General features: G+C 39.4%; 2 protein-coding genes across 2 annotated transcripts; one reads left to right on the plus strand and one right to left on the minus strand.

The window, feature by feature from the left end:
* The first annotated feature begins 352 nt into the window (after positions 1–352).
* Positions 353–6,168, plus strand: LOC107668686 (microfibril-associated glycoprotein 4-like). The gene is made up of 4 exons (XM_016460651.1): positions 353–553; positions 641–737; positions 5,475–5,642; positions 5,912–6,168. The coding sequence occupies exons 1-4, from the start codon at positions 356–358 to the stop codon at positions 6,166–6,168; spliced, it is 720 nt and encodes a 239-aa protein (XP_016316137.1). The 5' UTR covers positions 353–355.
* Positions 6,169–14,371: 8,203 nt separating this feature from the next.
* Positions 14,372–15,991, minus strand: LOC107668672 (NACHT, LRR and PYD domains-containing protein 1-like). The gene is made up of 2 exons (XM_016460628.1): positions 15,968–15,991; positions 14,372–15,520 (listed from the first exon to the last, which is right to left on the minus strand). The coding sequence occupies exons 1-2, from the start codon at positions 15,989–15,991 to the stop codon at positions 14,372–14,374; spliced, it is 1,173 nt and encodes a 390-aa protein (XP_016316114.1).
* Between the last annotated feature and the right edge of the window lie 3,293 nt (positions 15,992–19,284).

Here is a 19,284-nt window from a genome sequence, read left to right on the forward strand (position 1 = left end):
TCTCTTTCTCTAAACATAAATTACAGATAATATGATCAGGTAGCTAGACATCTAGAGCTTCATAGTGGACATTTAAAGATGCAGAGGAGGAGCCTGAAAATCTGACAGATATATAAGGAGTGTTTGTTTCAAACAGAACAACACAAATGGTGAGTTACTTTACAGAACATTCATAAATTTTAAATTTCAGACAAGCGTTTGTTATTTTTGTCTAGGTAAAACAGATCTCTGTTGTGATCTACTGAGGAAAGCCTGAGAAGTGGCAGTAAGTTCATCAATAACTCTACATTCCTAAAGATGTTTGCAGCTTCATTTCAGTGTGAAGTTAATCTCTTTCTCTCTGTCTCTGTAGATTATGTTGTTTTTGGTGGCTCTTCTTCCAGTTGTATTGGGCAATGACTGTAAATTCATGCCATTCGACTGCTCTGACATCTATAAGTCAGGACAAAAAATCAGTGGGATTTATCCCATCTATCCAACAGATGACGTTCCTGTCTGGGTTTATTGTCAGATGATCTCAGATGGGAACGATGAAGACAAAGGAGGATGGACGGTATGAATGTGATTTTAGATCATTAAACAATAAACACACATCAGAATATTCATTATGAATCATATATTCTATATAAACCCATCACAGGTGATTCAGAGGAGAGTGGACGGCAGTGTGAATTTCTATCAGCCGTGGAATCACTACAAGAGAGGATTTGGAAATGTGGAGAGTGAATACTGGCTGGGTAAGATCTCACAGTGTGTGTGCGTTTGTGTGGATGTTCATTTCCAGTGTTTGGTTGAACGTGTTCTTCACGTGTGTGTTTGTGTGGATGTTCATGTCCAGTGTTTGGTTGAACGTATTAGTGATCTGGAGAAACATTTCCAGAGACCACACTTTGTGATGGAACATCAACAACTGCAGCGGAGTCGTGAGCATTACCTGACTCAACCGTCTGCGGATCATTGTCAGCCACTACTGGGCCTTCACCATCAGGTACAGAGTCATCAGAGGATACAGAACAGTTATCAGAAACGTCATAATTTACAGAAAATACACTCTCGTCATCATTTTTTTCCACAATGTTACTCAAAGGGAGGAAATTTACACACAAAAGGTTTCTGTGTACCACCTTTAACTGACCAGATACAGGGTGTTTAATCTTGTAAATGTGGGTTTTAGGATCACGATCAACCACAGTATATACCACATTTTCCCACTTGTCTGAAAGTTTGCGCTTGCCGCGTTCACTTTTATTGGCTAATAGGACCCTGTCACCAACTTCAATTTTCACACCCTTATTTTTGCGATTGTACATGTGGGCTTGATGAGACTGTTCTTTTGAAGTGTTAGACTCCGCAACAGCAAGAGCATCCCTCAAATCCTTGCTCAGGGACTCTACGTACTTGGGAAGAGAGTCGTTCGAATCATTCCATAGTACGCTCTTGAAAACAACATCAATTGGCAGTCTCGGGGTGCGACCGAACATTAGATAGAAGGGAGGGTACCCCGTAGTCTCGTGCACTGTGCAGTTGTACACAAATGTTAATGTATGGAGCATCCGAGGCCAATCTTGCTTTGGTCGTGGTTCAAGGGCTCTAATCATGTTTCCCAATGTTCGATTAAATCTTTCTGTGATTCCGTTGCCCATAGGATGATATGGTGTCGTTTGTGACTTCTTAACACCAGAAAAATCAAGCAAATGCCTAATGAGCTCACTACAAAAATTGGCCCCCTGATCAGAATGAATGACACAAACTGGAATTGCCATTCTTAGCATAATGCTTTTGATCAGTAACAACTGTTCATATAAAGAACTGACAGGAAAAAGTGCTGCGCATATCACTCCTCCTTGATCATGACTCAAATGAAGTAAGTGCCTTTTACATTTCATCTTAGCAATTCCTACACACACATATTGACATCATACACTGAATTTAATACTTCAATACTTCAGACTAAGGACTGAAATAGACCATTTACCCAGAGTTTGCTTTCTGTTTTGAAATAAAGTGTTCATAGAAGAAATAAGGCGATTCACTGGCTTCAACAATCTGCCAAACTTTGACCTGCGACCCGGTAACTCAGTACCATCAACATCAGGGTCAGAATTACAGACATTACTTTCTTCAGGACTTCCCTGACAGACCGGGTGATCTGGAGAAACATTTCCAGAGATCACACTTTGTGATGGAACATCAACAACTGCAGCGGAGTCGTGAGCATTACCTGACTCAACCGTCTGCGGATCATTGTCAGCCACTACTGGGCCTTCACCATCAGGTACAGAGTCATCAGAGGATACAGAACAGTTATCAGAAACGTCATAATTTACAGAAAATACACTCTCGTCATCATTTTTTCCCACAATGTTACTCAAAGGGAGGAAATTTACACACAAAAGGTTTCTGTGTACCACCTTTAACTGACCAGATACAGGGTGTTTAATCTTGTAAATGTGGATTTTAGGATCACGATCAACCACAGTATATACCACATTTTCCCACTTGTCTGAAAGTTTGCGCTTGCCGCGTTCACTTTTATTGGCTAATAGGACCCTGTCACCAACTTCAATTTTCACACCCTTATTTTTGCGATTGTACATGTGGGCTTGATGAGACTGTTCTTTTGAAGTGTTAGACTCCGCAACAGCAAGAGCATCCCTCAAATCCTTGCTCAGGGACTCTACGTACTTGGGAAGAGAGTCGTTCGAATCATTCCATAGTACGCTCTTGAAAACAACATCAATCGGCAGTCTCGGGGTGCGACCGAACATTAGATAGAAGGGAGGGTACCCCGTAGTCTCGTGAACTGTGCAGTTGTACACGAATGTTAATGTATGGAGCATCCGAGGCCAATCTTGCTTTGGTCGTGGTTCAAGGGCTCTGATCATGTTGCCCAATGTTCAATTAAATCTTTCTGTGATTCCATTGCCCATAGGATGATATGGTGTCGTTTGTGACTTCTTAACACCAGAGAAATCAAACAAATGCCTAATGAGCTCACTACAAAAATTGGCCCCCTGATCAGAATGAATGCGGTCCGGGAAACCATAGTAGCAAAAGTAGTTATCCCAGAGCTTCTTTGCTACTGACTTAGCTTCTGCTGCTTTATTAAGGCGAAGCCAGTAGTCAACAGGATTTTCGCCATGTTTGGGCAATGTGCTGTAAAAGTCTGTGAGTGGCATGCTGGAGCAGGACGCTTCACTGAAGTGTTGCTTAAGTATGCTGTATATAATCTCAGGGTGATTTGTGCAGTCAAGCGCAGGGTTGCTGCGTAGGGCTACTTTCACAATGTCTTTGGCCCTTCCCATTAGATGACTAATAATCTCATCAGCCTGTTCAGTAATTTTGACATTTCTCTTCTGCAGGTAAACTTGCATCATCTCAACCTGTTCTTGAATGTCATACCTACCTAAACCATCCCCCCTAAACACTGGTGGGACTTTTTCATCTGATTTCAGAACGACATTCAACTGTGACAAATCAAGATTAGCACATTGAGAGCCTGTGGTGTTACTACCATCATTGGTTCTGGCAAATTCACCCACTGACAAAAGTTTGGCTGTGACTGAGTCACCAATTTGTCGGCCCAATTCTTTAACTAAAGCACCTAATTCACTGACATCTTGATCACTAGAACTTTCCACATTACATGGCTTCGGAGTAGAAGTAAGAGGGAGAGTCTTATGTACACCATGAGCCATATAATTTCTCCCATTACCAGCATGAATGTCAGTCTTACAGTCAAATTCACCCAACCCTGGCTTGTTATCAGAAAACTGCATCAGATATTTCCCCCGTCCAATCCCAAGAAAAGAATTATCTGCACCACCCTCAGCCATTTTTTTCAAATGTAAAATACTCAGAACGTTCTAAGCTAAACTCAAAAGTCAGATTAATCAATCAGTCTTCTCTTCACTTATCTGTAGTCCAACGTTTTCTTTTTCGAAAGTCCCCCCGAAAAAAGTGTCTTTAACTGGAGAATCTGGCAACCACAACTCGACCGAATGAAGAACGCGACGTCCACGCTGCTCTCCACTGTAGGCCTTGTCGTCCCCCCGGAGATCGGCTTTGCGTTGATCACAAACGGGAATCACGGCACCATTGTAACTCTACTTTTCTGGTTCTTTCTTTCGACCCTTCCGGAAAGGACAACACGGAGTCGTAGGCTGAGCTCACTCATCGCATTTACTGGAATATATGAAATGACACCAAACAGACATGAAATACAGCTCATCCGGTCTCATAACATTCTCCTCAACGGCTTTCATGCGACTCATTTACCAGTTCAACAAACAATAAATCCGTTTTTCCATAATTAAGAGCTCAATTTCTTTTTCTGTTGTTTTCTGAACATAGAAAATATAACATCATAAGAACATTAGTACATCATACCTGGAATATATGAAATGACACCAAACAGACATGAAAAGTTCTTCATGTGTGTTTGTGTGGATGTTAATGTCCAGCTTTGGTTGAACGTGTTCTTCATGTGTGTGTTTGTGTGGATGTTCATGTCCAGTGTTTGGTTGAACGTGTTCTTCATGTGTGTGTTTGTGTGGATGTTCATGTCCAGTGTTTGGTTGAACGTGTTCTTCATGTGTGTGTTTGTGTGGATGTTCATGTCCAGTGTTTGGTTGAACGTGTTCTTCATGTGTGTGTTTGTGTGGATGTTCATGTCCAGTGTTTGGTTGAACGTGTTCTTCATGTGTGTGTTTGTGTGGATGTTCATGTCCAGTGTTTGGTTGAACGTGTTCTTCATGTGTGTGTTTGTGTGGATGTTCATGTCCAGTGTTTGGTTGAGCGTGTTCTTCATCTGTGTGTTTGTGTGGATGTTCATGGCCAGTGTTCGGTTGAACGTGTTCTTCATGTGTGTGTTTGTGTGGATGTTCATGTCCAGCGTTTGGTTGAACGTGTTCTTCATGTGTGTGTTTGTGTGGATGTTCATGTCCAGCGTTTGGTTGAACGTGTTCTTCATGTGTGTGTTTGTGTGGATGTTCATGTCCAGCGTTTGGTTGAACGTGTTCTTCATGTGTGTGTTTGTGTGGATGTTCATGTCCAGCGTTTGGTTGAACGTGTTCTTCATGTGTGTGTTTGTGTGGATGTTCATGTCCAGCGTTTGGTTGAACGTGTTCTTCATGTGTGTGTTTGTGTGGATGTTCATGTCCAGCGTTTGGTTGAACGTGTTCTTCATGTGTGTGTTTGTGTGGACGTTCATGTCCAGTGTTTGGCTGAACGTGTTCTTCATGTGTGTGTTTGTGTGGATGTTCATGTCCAGTGTTTGGTTGAACGTGTTCTTCATGTGTGTGTTTGTGTGGATGTTCATGTCCAGTGTTTGGTTGAACGTGTTCTTCATGTGTGTGTTTGTGTGGATGTTCATGTCCAGTGTTTGGTTGAACGTGTTCTTCATGTGTGTGTTTGTGTGGATGTTCATGTCCAGTGTTTGGTTGAACGTGTTCTTCATGTGTGTGTATGATCAGGGCTGGAGAACATGTACCAGCTGACACGCAACAGTAAGTACATGCTGAGAGTGGATCTGGAAGACTTTCTTGGAAGGAAAGATTTTGCTCTGTTCTCATCCTTCTCTGTGGGTCCTGAAGCTGATGGGTATAAACTGCATGTTTCAGGATTCAAGGCTGGAGGAGCAGGTAGGACACTGTCATTCATACTCATTTCTTCACAATTATCAATTGAGTAAATGCACACTTGTTCATATACTTTTGATTGTTTTTTCTTGACGTCACATTTCAGTGAAATATTCTTCATGTCCACATCGTAAATTTTATATATTTGTCTCATTCTTCAAAATAACATTACATAAAATGTTTACATTTTTCAAATATACATTAAATAATGAAGAACGAGAGCCTGTTACAAATTATGTTAGTGCCAAAACTGATGCTCTTCATCTCTGCAGGCGACTCTTTAACCGAACACAGCAATCAGAAATTCTCTACCTTTGACAAGGATCAAGACTCTAATGCAACTAACTGTGCCAGACAGTATCTCGGGGGATTTTGGTACAAAACGTGTCACGCAGCAAACCCCAATGGTGTGTATTTATGGGGTGAAGATTCCACTCATTATGCCATTGGAAATATATGGAAGACCTGGAAGAACAGTTTCACTGTTGGTATGAAATCCATCATCATGAAGATCAGACGTGTATCTTAGACCTCTGAAGCAACATTACAGTGTTTCTCAAAAACAAAATACAAATCAATCAAATTAAGGTTTAAGGGTTTCCTTTCCTCTGTAAACTGTGTAACTTAGTAAATCTGTTGTGTTGTGTACTCTCATCAATTATTTATTTATTTTTTTGTTTTGGGTCACTTTTTTTTAAATTTACAGCGGAAACAAATCAACAATACACTTCAATAAATTGCAGCAATGAAAGGCATTATGTGTTGTTGTAGATTTTTCTCCACAATAGACATCAGAAACAATAAATGAGGAATTCAGCTCAACTGCTCATAAACTGAAAACTTTCCCTATAAATACAACACTTTATATGGTAAATCAACAACATTTTTTAAACAGATATTCCCATTTATTAGTAAACTAAAGTCAAAATTTTACATCATGTTTTGTATCTATTGTTAATATATATATATATATATATATATATATATATATATATGCAACTTTATAACTTTATCATTTAGTCCCATCTTTTTTCTGACCTCTCCTCTATCATTGCGCAGTCTTGTTAATAAAAACATAGACAGTTACTCTGTTGTATTTCAGGTAGCAATATGAAGCCAGGCTTCTTTGAACATGTCACATAGCTAATTTATTAACAGTTCTTAACACACATACATCTAGTGCTCATTGGTGTTTGTTCACAAAAAAGAGCAAGTGTTTTTGCTGTTTAGATTACAAGAACGCTTTGTTAGTTTTAGGAAATTTCCAACTTCAGTTGATAGTAAACTGTAATGTGCTGTTGAATGTTTAAGCCTGTGATTGGCTGCAGAATGGGGTGTGGTCGCTGTTGAACATGCAGGGGGTAGAGAGCGGATGCAAGCTCTATGTCAGTGGTTTTCAATTCCAGTCCTCGCGCCTCCCCGCTCTGCATATTTTGCATGTCTGTCTTGTTTAACACACCTGATTCAGATAAACAGCTCGTTAGAAGAGAGCTACGTGTATGAACTGTGTTCTGATTGATATGCCTTGCGTTCCATTCGGAAGGGCTCATCCCTAATCCCTTCAAAGGGTTTACCCTCCGGAGTGAGAGCTTCGAAGGGTTGAAGGGTGTAGGGTGTAGGGGTTTTCAATTCCAGTCCTCGCGCCTCCCCGCTCTGCATATTTTGCATGTCTGTCTTGTTTAACACACCTGATTCAGATAAACAGCTCGTTAGAAGAGAGCTACGTGTATGAACTGTGTTCTGATTGATATGCCTTGCGTTCCATTCGGAAGGGCTCATCCCTAATCCCTTCAAAGGGTTTACCCTCCGGAGTGAGAGCTTCGAAGGTTTGAAGGGTGTAGGGGACCAAACAACTGTTTCTTGAAAGTCGTCATCACGTGCTAACACGGAGCCACCGTCATCATGCAAAGAATCTGCGCAAAGGATCATGGGAGCCCGAAGTGTCCATCAGTTGTACCCTTCGAAATCCTTCATTCATTAATAAAGATCAGTATCCTTTGGGCTTTGACTTTGTAGTGAATAACTTTTATGTAGATGATGGTGTTACAAGTGTACAGACAACAGAGGATGCAATTCAGCTTGCTCGAGAAGCTCGAGAACTTTGTGATATTGGTGGTCTTAGACTTCAAAAATGTGTGTGTAATGATAAAGCTGTCTTGGAAAGTATCCCTCCTTCAGAACGTGCTAATGATATAAAAGAAAATGATCTTTCGTTTGACGATTCCTTGATAGAGTGAACACTAGGAATTCAGTGGAATGTGGAACTTGACTGTTTTAAGTTTGATGTTTGTCTCAAGGAGCAGCCAGCAACTCGACGTGGAATCTTGTCTACGATTGCATCATTGTATGACCCATTAGGTTTTTTAGCTCCATTCATCCTTCGTGGAAAGAAGATACTTCAGGAAGTATGTAGACAGGGTACAGGTTAGGATGACACACTGAGTTATGAGTTGCAGCCAAGGTGGGAGCGCTGGAAAAGGGATCTGAACAACTTGAAAGTTACTCTTCTCCACACATATGTTCCTTCTGTGTTTGGAAGGGTGAAAGAAGTGGAGCTGCATCATTTTTCGGATGCTAGTTCTAGTGGGTACGGGCAGTGCTCATATCTGAGATAAAAAAATGAAAGAGAAGATGTTCATGTTGCTCTTGCAATGGCAAAGTCTTGTGTGTCCCCGATAAAGATTACAACTATTACGAGGTTGGAGTTAACAGCTGCAGTTGTTTCAGTAAGTGTCAGTAGAATCCTTAAAGAAGAGCTTCAATATACAGACATTACCGAATTTTTCTGGACCGACTCTAAGGTTGTTCTGGGATACATCAATAATGAGGCCAGACGATTCCACACGTTTGTTGCTAACAGAGTACAAAAGATTCATTTAAGCACTGTGCCGCAGCAATGGAGATATGTTCCAACAAAAGATGTCTCAAGAGGTCTCATCGTGGATGAACTGATCTCGTCTAACTGGTTCACGGGGCCAGTGTTCTTGTGGAATAAGGAAATTGCCCTCCCATCTAGTGAAGTTCCAGAATTACAACTAAGTGACTCTGAAGTCAGAAGTTTTCAAACATTTAACACAAAGGCAGTGGAGCAGGGAACTATTGTAAATCGCCTGTGCAAGTTTTCATCTTGGTCTCATGTGGTCAGAGCAATTGCACGCATTCAACAACAAATTAACAAGGATAAATCAAGCAGTCTTTCTACAGTTGAGGAGAGAGAAAGTGCAGAGTGCCTAATAGTCAAACTTCTACAAAACCATGTGTTTCACACCGAACGTAAAGTGTTAAGTAAAGGTGCCCAGTTGTCATCTCACAATGAACTGTACAGCCTTGACCCATTTCTTGACTGACGGTGTGCTTCAGGTTGGAGGACGACTTGGTAACTCTTCTCTTTGCCATTCACTTAAACATCCCGGAATTATTCCCAAAAACCATCATATTACAAGGTTGATCATAGCTGATTGCCATGAAAGAGTTAAGCATCAAGGTAAAGGGTTTACCATCAATGAAATCCGTTCAAAGGGTTTTTGGATCCCTGGCATTAATCATGCTGTAGCATCTTATGTGCGTAATTGTGTCACCTGTAGAAAACATAGGTGACCAATGGAAGAGCAAAGGATGGCTTACTTGCCTTCAGAGAGAGTGAATCCCTCGCCCCCATTCACTTACTGTGGTATGGACTGTTTCGGTCCATTTTCTGTGAAACCAGGACGAAAGGTGTATAAAAGATATGGATTGATCTTTACCTGTCTTTCTTCCCGTGCCATTCACATTGAGATGCTTGGTTCTTTGTTAACAGATTCTTTCGTTAATGGCTTATGTTGCTTTATTGCCTTACGTGGAGCAGTTCGGCAGATTAAATCTGATCAAGGAAGTAACTTTGTGGGTGCAAAGAATGAGTTAACTAAAGCCCTCAAGGAACTTGACATTGAGAAGCTGAATTATTTCTTAGCTGAGAATCAGTGTGACTTTGTCTTGAACGCACCAGGTGCAAGTCATACAGGAGGTGTATGGGAATGACAGATTAGGACTGTTAGAAGTGTTCTTCAGTCTACACTTTTGATGGCTTCAGAACGAATTGATGATTCCTCTCTAAGAGCATTCTTTTATGAAGCAATGTCAATTGTAAACAGTCGTCCACTCATTGTCGACAATTTAAGTGATCCAAATAGTCTTGAACCAATAACGCCAAATCATTTTCTTACAATGAAATCCACTATTGCTTTACCCCCTCCAGGGAAGTTCACTAGATATCTATATGCCAGGAAAAGGCGCCATGTCCAATATCTTGCTGAACAATTTTGGAGTAGCTGGCGCAAAGAATATCTTTCTAATATTGCTGTTAGACAGTGCTGGCATACCCCTAGGAGAAATCCGTTAGTAGGGGATATAGTGATCATCAAGGACAATGATCTACCCAGGCATAAATGGTCTTTAGGTAGGGTTGTAGAAACTACCATAGATTCAGATGGGCTTGTGAGGAGAGTTCGGGTTCATCTTGGCGATACAAATTTTGGGGAAATCTGGAGAGTCTTAGTAAGCTTTCCGTAATTGAATGTCCAGTCCAGAAGTTGGTTTTACTGTTGGAGGCTTGTTCCTTTTTTTGTTTGTTTTTTCTTTGTTGTTTTCTTAACTATGTATTTTTATATGCATTTTATTGTGGGTCGTGGTATTTTTGAAATCATTCGTGTATTGTGACTCATGATTTGGTGGGAGTGTAAAGGACTGCCAATTTGTTAAACCGAATATATGAAGTCTGCATTGCGTTGCATTGACCCTTTTGTACGGAGCAGCTAAATGACTTTTATTTTGAAATGAACTTAACGCGCAAATCGGACTGTATAAATCGCGACCCATTTCCGCCATTTGGGTGTGTGTGTGCATCTCACTGAAAAGGGTAATAAGGTAAATGATTTTGTACATTGTATGGTGTGTAATGTAATGTCCGGTTTCGTATTTGGTTTATGTATTGTTTGTTTCGGTTTTTGTTTTGTGTGTTCGTAGTTCTTACAGTGTCTACTTGAATGTCAACGGATTAAACATTTCGGAAACATCAGTTAAGGAGCATTGACCATCATTTCAGTAGGGTAGCAACAAGTCCAAATCAATCTCCAGTTGATATTCTCAAAATGGTTATTCCAGAAGTACATCGAAGTGTTGCAGGGCAGTGAATCAAACATCTAAAAAAATGTATTATTACATTTTCTATCTTTGATATCAATACCGTTTAATAAGATCTCTTTTTTTAAATGTTGATTGCTTAGATTCACTAAATCCCTTTAAAAGCCTCACAAATCCTGCTGGTATTGCATCAATTACAATACTATATTCACGCGGAGGTATTGGAATACCAAATTTCTCTAAAAATTCAGTATATGTAAGTAAATATCCTTCATTATTTATCAACTGTGAGACCATTAGAATACCATTTTTAACCCAATTAGTATAGAAAATTGATTTGTTCTTATATTTAACATATTTATTGCGAAGGATCCATCTGATGTATCCTTCATTTGCCTGTGAAACAGAGGGCGCATTTGAAGTCGCACTAGAATTGCGGCAGCCTTCGTTGCGCTGCAGTGATGCAATCAGCCTTCAAATGTGCTGTTCGAATTACGCAGCCTTTAGCTATGTCCGAAACCCCTCCCTATCCACTATATAGTGCACTATATCGGGTGTCAGCCATTTGTAGTGCTGTTGCTGAAGCATTATTTCCCACAATCCAATGCGGAGAACTGGCGAGCTGGAAGAGAGAGCGGGAGCGAGCGAGTTTGAATGAGAGATGGCCTTTACATCTTTCTTATTTCTGCTTTAACGTTTATTTCATACATTATATTAAAATATGTTGTGTAGGCAATCACTCAGTTTAATATTTTACAAATTTACTGAGGTGGCATCGTTGTTAACTTACAAAAATGATGATAATTTGGTGGATAATTTAAAAATGTTTGTTAATCACCTGTAGGTAGCGTATTCATTCTGATATAAAATTAACGGTCGCCTGAGGGAACTCTACGACCACTATCTTATCTGAGCTCAAAATGCTGCTCGGGAGAGTGTCAAGATACTAAATACATCAAATTATGAACGTGTTAATGTGTGTTTATTTTTGTTCTCAGTATTTTAATAGTATGATATGAACATAAAAGCATTACAAAACAAATTAATAATATACCATCAATGAAACCACAAAGCTGACGCGGAGGTATGTATAATTACAATAAAGTAATTTTGAGTGTTATTGCTATTAATATTATTTACATGTAATATAAAAGTACATATGTGCCGAAGATGTTTTTGCAACAGCTCCAAGTCTCACGAGCAGTGTATACGTCACCGTCCGAATCCGTTCACTTATTTCGCTCATTCCTTTTTGATATAGACCACTCAACTGCCACACACTATATAGGGATTAGTGAATGAGTGAAAGAGTGAGCGATTTCGGACACAGCTTTTAAATTGGGACGCAGCTAAAATGTGCAGTGTTGAAGGGCGCCCAAGACCAGGGTTGAGAAACCCTGTGCTTGATGATGGTTGATTAAATTTGGAAATAAACACAGACTAAAATGTGCAACCTTAGCCGTCATACCTGCTGTCTTAATTAGTTTGTTTACTAATTTGAGTACTCCGAGGGTGTTGTTGACCAACTCCATATAAAACACTTCAGAAAGCCTGTTTTTTTGCACTGTCTGCAGATTACTGTAATATGGTCATTCCGTGTTATATTCCAGCAGGCACCGAACGTCTATGTAACGTCAGTTTGACGTTGCATTTTGGTTGAAAATGAAAATCGGGTTGACGTCAATATTTGATGTCAGTTTGACGTTGACTTAACATTGGATTTTGGTTACACAACCTAAAAACAACAAAATATCAACGTCAGCTGACGTCGGTGGACATCAATTTAACATTGACATTAGACGTTGAATTTACATTGAATTTTGGTCACCCGACGTCGCAACCAAAATTTAACCAAGTATCAACGTCTTATGACATTATTGTGTGCCTGCTGGGATCAACCAAATTTCAAAAACTTCCCCAGCTCAAATCTTTGATTTTGCTAATATTTTAAATTTTTTTCTGGAGAAAGATAGACACATATACTGATGAAAGCCAAAATATTAAATGCGATGGACAAATATTTACTGAGTATTTTGTAGAGGGGGGTCAAAATGACATTCTGCTTTAAATAAGCATTGAATATTTTTGCTTATGTCTATCTTTCTTCTGCTCTCATCTGCTGGTCAAATAGAAGAAGTGCACCTACACTGTAAAAAAAAATCAGTATCAAATTTTGAAATTTGTCAACTTATTTTTCTACTTTTTACCCATTGTCATTTGTTCAATTTATTTGAATTGACAAAATTCTCTCTGACTCTCTGATCACTCTTCTCAGACCTCTAATCGCCTCCACTTGTGATTAATAACACTCAACTTAAGGACTGTATTGATACTCACAATCATTGTATTGAACATATGGACCTCATCAGTGGCATGCACAGACCTCTAGAGGGGCAAGGGAAAAATCTGAGAGAAGAGAAATTGCGGTACAGGGAGTGGGGGAGTGGGGTTAAGGGGGTGGACCCCCTTGGTTGAAATCACGATTTAGGGGCACCTAGACTGAAAGACACCTAGCACAGAACTGAAAGGGCATTTTAGTGTTGTGATTAAAGGGGCATGGGCTTGAGACCTGAGCAGCAGCTATGCTAAGATGCTTTTGTTTAGCTTGCTGTGTCTGGGATGTGGGAGTGCAGCAGGTGTGAGTAGTGAAAAAATGAAATGCAGATTAATTTATATGGATTCTGAATGAGCCAAGTGGAATGGATTTGAGGAAGCAGCAGCATGGTCAAGTCTGTAGCTAAAACACGGAATGGAGTTTAATTTATTAGGGCATTCCTCAAGTGGAATGGATTTGCCTGACGGCGCTCTGAAAAGTGAACAGACATATGCACTGAATTAGAAGTGAGTGGAGAATAAAAGTGATGGGTCCAATATTATTGGTCTTAAAAAATGGGAGGGTCTTGTCCCACCCATATACAATGGTTCCGATGCCCATGGTATGAGGACAGATGAATCATACATAGATTAAACACAGTAGCCCACCTACATAATATTTAGACTACCACAACATTCTTATATTACTGCACATTATTCAGAAGGTCTACCATTCAGAAAATTTCCATTCAGGGAAATATCAAAAACTTAATTTTTTCCCCCCAAATGTTAAATTCTTAAACAACAAAATATTGAATGCAATCTTTATTTACCCTTTATTAGAACCCTTTATTAGCTGAATTAAACCTGACATGATTATTCTATATTCCAACCATCAAAAGTTGCAAGAAAATAATTAATATGTTGTTCCCTGATTGCTGTTCACCAAACTTTGTGACATTTTGGGTAAAATGCTAAATTTGATAGTTTATGGCTAATCTTTAACCAAGAAAAAAATGTACACCAGAAATTCACCAACAAGTTGAAATACACAGTTAGAAAAATACAAGTATAAATGTGGGTATACATTGAACTAATTTCACCTTTCCTGTACTTATACGTCCTTTTATTTAGACATCCAAAAAACAATTGTCATACTTATTTGTAATGTTACTATGACTTAATATTTTAAAATAAGTATACTTTACTTTATATAATTCAGTATTTTTCTTGTATCCTCACTAGAGTATACTTCAGTCTGAGTTGATCACTGAGCTCAAAGTGTAGAATCAGACCAATGTTCAAAAGTGGTAAAGCTTCTCTTCCCGAAGAATTGAGATGAATTTAGCTTTCATAGTGTCGTCATGCTTACGTATAATCTCACAGATCTTTCTCATGCCGTCCTGACTGGTTAAACTCTGTGTGATTTCTGAATATTGTTCCTCATGGATTAGTTGCTGCTGAAGCAGTTTATCTGCAATGATCTGGACATTTGTAACTCTCTGAATGAGATCTGGCCAGTGGTCATTAAAATATCTTGCTTTATCTGCCTCACTCTTCAGACGTGACTCGTCTCTCTGTGGATGAATCTGATCAAGTTCATCTTTCTCAATTGTTGCAGTCCAGACCTCCTCCTTACCCTGTCCTCTGGTAAGAGTCATTTGAAGATCGTTCTCCAGACATGTCTTGATCTTGAAGAAGTTTGGGTCAGTTTCTCTTCTGAGTGTGATCCCTTCTTTGGGATGGACAGAGGCACCAGGAACATCAAGAATGTGTGGCGTTTTCATTCGAAATGGCCTGTCAGGTCTGGGGTGCATGATCGAATAACTTGACTTTTCAATCTTCTCAACCTTTTCTTTTGCACGAGCATCAAATGGAAATAAGTAGACATGTAGAATGAGAGGAACTCTAGAGCGCATATAGAGAAGAAGATCGCAGTGTTCGTCCCATCCCATTATCCATCTTATAATGATTGTTTTAATAGAGAAGGATGGTTGGACTATCTTGGCATGGAATCGTGTCAGCTGAACAGGTTCTACAGTTATTCCTTCGTCTTCTACACTGAGAACTTGCACAGCATCTCTGAGGGAAGCTTCAGACTCTCCTAAACAGATGTAATGTGGCAGATGAACTTCCTCCAGTTTCCCTGAGATCACCGTCACGTCCATCACTGGAGCGATTCGTTTGCACTGCAGCCTCTCCAGCTCTGCGTTGAGGAACTGACCGTCTACAGTTTGATACTTAAGAGTGATGTCACAATCACAGACCCATCTCATCCTGGTCCTGACACACTCGTAACGGCCTGGTCGAGTGCTGAACATGAACTTTGACTCTCCTTCATCTGTACAGACTGACGGCTCAATCTGAACCCACTGATCTGGATCAGCTATATGAACACAAGCCTGACACTTCAGCAAAGGGTGAATATTGAGCCCAGATGGTTTGAGGACCTGAAGACAGAATGAAAGAGAGATATTTTTGATTTACAAACAAGGTACAAAATTAAATATAAACTAATAAATTAGATCCAGAAAATCTTAGCCTTCCAACTAAATTAGACATAGAGGAATTATTATGATTAGAAGATCTAACATCACATTATTTCAGATATTGAATTTAACTATTAGTCACATTCTGGATAAACAGTATAATTTACGCACCCGGTGGTTTGTGTATCATGGTTGTTTGTGTGTGGTTTGTGTATGAATTGGCTGTGTGCTGTGTTTGGATCCAATGTGAGATCACAGGAATCTGAAAATAAGAAGAGAGAAACATCTATAGCACAACAACCATTAGAGATAGGTGAGGTTGAGCATAAGGGTTTGTAGACCTACACTTTCGTAGTCCTGCTGTCATCATGATTTGTCCTCCATGATCCACACTATAAACACACAAACACAAATTTGAACATCATCTTTCATGTTGATTGTCATTACAGTCATCACAGGTAGTAGGGTTTACTGCCATGCACTGTACGATTTATTATAAGTAAAAAGTGGTAAAAAAAAAAGGTATAAAAACTAAGCTACTACTGTATGTTTATAACACTAAAGACGTCTGCTTATGATGATGTCACAGACAAAATAATGCAGATGCACATACACTAATTAGTTATGCTAAAATTAAAAATGTATAGAAAACAAGAGATTATCTAGTTTGTGTTTCCCATAAGGATGTTTATCCCAAAACTCCCAGCCGTCACACTTGTGACGCTCCATTAGGCAGTTGGCAAGAGTTGGTAATGAACAGAACATTTACATTTACAGTTATTCATTTGGCAGACAGTTTTATCCAAACAACTTGCAGTTGAGAAATACAACAAGCGATTTACCATAACATGGCAATAAACACGAGGAGTGCCATGAGGTTTCCGTCATCGTTCAAAATAGTAAATGAGAGCATAGAAAAAAGTAAAAGTATTTTTTTATGAAGATGCAGTTAAATGCTCACGGAAGAGATGGGTTTTCAATTGTTTCATGAAAACTGAAAGGGATATGGTTGTCCTGATGGAGTTAGGTTTTACCGACCGCAGGCTTCTGGAGGGGAGGTAGATGCATATAGCTGTTCTATAGGCAAGCACCAATGACTTGATGTGAGCCATGACTAGAAGCCAGTGCAGATGGATGAGAAGCGGTGTGACATGGGCTCTCTTTGGCTCATTGAAAAAAGATGTGCTGCTGCGTCCTGAATTATTTGCAAAGGTCTGATTGCACATGATGGAAGTCCAGCCAGAAGATTATTGCAATAGTCCAGCCTCGAAATGATGAGGGCATCATGTTCTTTTAGAAAGGGCCCTATCTTTCTAATGTTGTGCAGAGAGAACCTGTATGATTGTGCTGTTTTGTAAATATGATTTTTAAAGATCAGCTGATCATCATCTTGATAATCCCAAGATTCCTGGCTAAACTCGATGGGATTATCATTGATGAACCTTGCTGGATGGTAAACTGGTGCTGTACGGATGGGGTGGCTGGGAATATGAGAAGCTCCCTCTTTGCCAGGTTAAGATGCAGGTGATGCTCTTTCATTAATGCCAAGATGTATGCGCTGCATAGTCACATTAAGCGCAGCACTGTGTTCATTTACATGTGAGCAGCTAATGATCCAGTGTTCTCAGCAACTCAGTTCACTGTAAATGCTGCAAACTCCATCTCAGCATGTGTAGCGTTTAACATGCATTCGGGTATGATAGCTTTGATTCATTATTCATTCAACAGAAAAAGATTACTCTGTGATGTGTCTCCATCCACCTGTATTCCTCCTCTGGTGGAGGGCCATCTGAGATGTTTTCTCAGAGTGACCGTGAAGAAATGTTTTGCAAAGATTGTCGGTGGGGGGAGTGAATGACCAGCGCTCTCTTCCACCCTCAATACCATGACTAAGGTGAGACGCTTGAGCAAGGCACCGAACCCCCAACTGCTTCCTGGACGCCGCAGCAAAAATGACTGCCCACTCCTCCAGGTGTGTGTTCACTGCTGTGTGTGTGCACTTGGATGGGTGAAATGCAGAGCACAAATTCCAAGTATGGGTCACCAGACTTGGCCACATGTCACGTCACTTGATTTATTTTCACATGATTTATTTATTTTTCTTGTCGACAGATGAGTACAGAATGTTACTAGTTTTTTAACATGAAATATTTGATTTATTTTCACATGATTTATTTATTTTTCTTGTGGACAGATGAGTACAGAATGTTACTAGTTTTTTAACATGAAATATTTATAAATTTGTTGCCAACCTCCCTCCAATGCATGCATCTTGGTTATTGTTGACAGGTTCTCTAAAGCAGAACTGATGTTTCTATTTGAATTTCTATGTACATTTAGGAATTTAGCAGATGCTTTTATTCAAAGCGACATAGGACAATAGAAGCAATCAAAACCAACAAAAGAGCAATAATATGCAAGTGCTGTGATAAGTCTCAGTTAGCCTAACACAGTACACGTAGCAAGTTTTTTTTTATATAATAGATAAAAAGAAAACAAGTAAATAGACGAGAAAAAGATTAGAGAAGATTAGTGCTAGAGAGTCTCTTTTTTATAATAATAGAATAGAAAAAGAATAGAGAACGTTACATTTCCATTTCCAATTAGTCATTTAGCATACGCTTTATCCAGGGGCTGACTGGAGCTAAAAAGTGGCCCTGGACTTTTTGGCACAGAGCGGCCCACCACACCATAAACCCACCAGCTCATTAGAGCTATTTTTAACACCACTTACTAACATACAAATACAACACAATACAGAAATATATATTTTTAATTATTATCATTAACATTAATGAATGACCGTCATACTACTTTACATTATAATTTGTCTTTCCTGGTGTATATGGCAATTTGTAAATAATATTTTTTACAAATCTCTTAGAGGGACAGTTTAATATCACTAAAGTTAAATGCCTATACCATAATATCAGTCCATATAACAATGCTCTGCTGAATTTTCAGCATCATTACTCCAGTCTTCAGTGTCACATGATCTTCAGAAATCATTCTAATATGCAGAATTGCTCGAAAAACATTCATGATTAATTATCACTGTTGAACACAGTTGTGCTGCTTCATATTTTTGTGGAAAATGTGATACTGAACACACCATTCATTCTAGAGTAAGATTTAAAATAATAATAATAATAATAATACTTTTATTCAACAAGGTTGCATTAAATTGATTTAAGTGACAGTAAAGATATACTTATTACAAATTATTTATATATACACAATTTTGAAAACGGCTGATTGGTCTAAATTAGTCTACTCCACCAAGCTACTGTTATAAGCATGAGCCCCGTCAGACTGGTCGTGGCGGCGGTGTTGCAACAATATATAGTGATATTCTCAATGTTACTCAGAAGACAGGATACAGGTTTAACTCATTTGAAATACTTCTACTCAATGTTACACTGTAAGGTATGCAAAATAAATCTATCGTATCTCTTGCTCTGGCTACTGTGTATAGACCACCAGGGCCATATACAGATTTCCTAAAAGAATTTGCAGATTTATTAACTATATGGCTCCGCATTATCGTCTGGGCAGAACTATTATTCCAGCCAACAAAGACAGATTCACAAATAATGCCGAGTTCACACTGCACGATTTTAGCCCGATTTTTCACTCGCCGACAGGTGTTGCGAAATCGCCGACAAATGCCCGAAATCGGAGGCAAATCGGTGCTCGTTCACGCGAGTGACAATCACGCAGTGTGA

Source organism: Sinocyclocheilus anshuiensis, unplaced genomic scaffold, assembly GCF_001515605.1.
Source record: "Sinocyclocheilus anshuiensis isolate Anshui unplaced genomic scaffold, SAMN03320099.WGS_v1.1 scaffold156, whole genome shotgun sequence".
Taxonomy (NCBI): domain Eukaryota; kingdom Metazoa; phylum Chordata; class Actinopteri; order Cypriniformes; family Cyprinidae; genus Sinocyclocheilus; species Sinocyclocheilus anshuiensis.

Excerpts from the sequence above, each read along its gene's own strand:
- LOC107668686 (XM_016460651.1), top strand. The coding sequence starts at position 356 with ATGTTGTTTTTGGTGGCTCTTCTTCCAGTTGTATTGGGCAATGACTGT. Across the intron at positions 554-640 it reads AAGACAAAGGAGGATGGACG|GTGATTCAGAGGAGAGTGGA; the intron begins GTATGAATGTGA and ends AACCCATCACAG. Across the intron at positions 738-5,474 it reads GGAGAGTGAATACTGGCTGG|GGCTGGAGAACATGTACCAG; the intron begins GTAAGATCTCAC and ends GTGTATGATCAG.
- LOC107668672 (XM_016460628.1), bottom strand. The coding sequence starts at position 15,991 with ATGAAAGATGATGTTCAAATTTGT. Across the intron at positions 15,521-15,967 it reads AAGATGATGTTCAAATTTGT|GTCCTCAAACCATCTGGGCT; the intron begins GTTTGTGTGTTT and ends TTCTGTCTTCAG.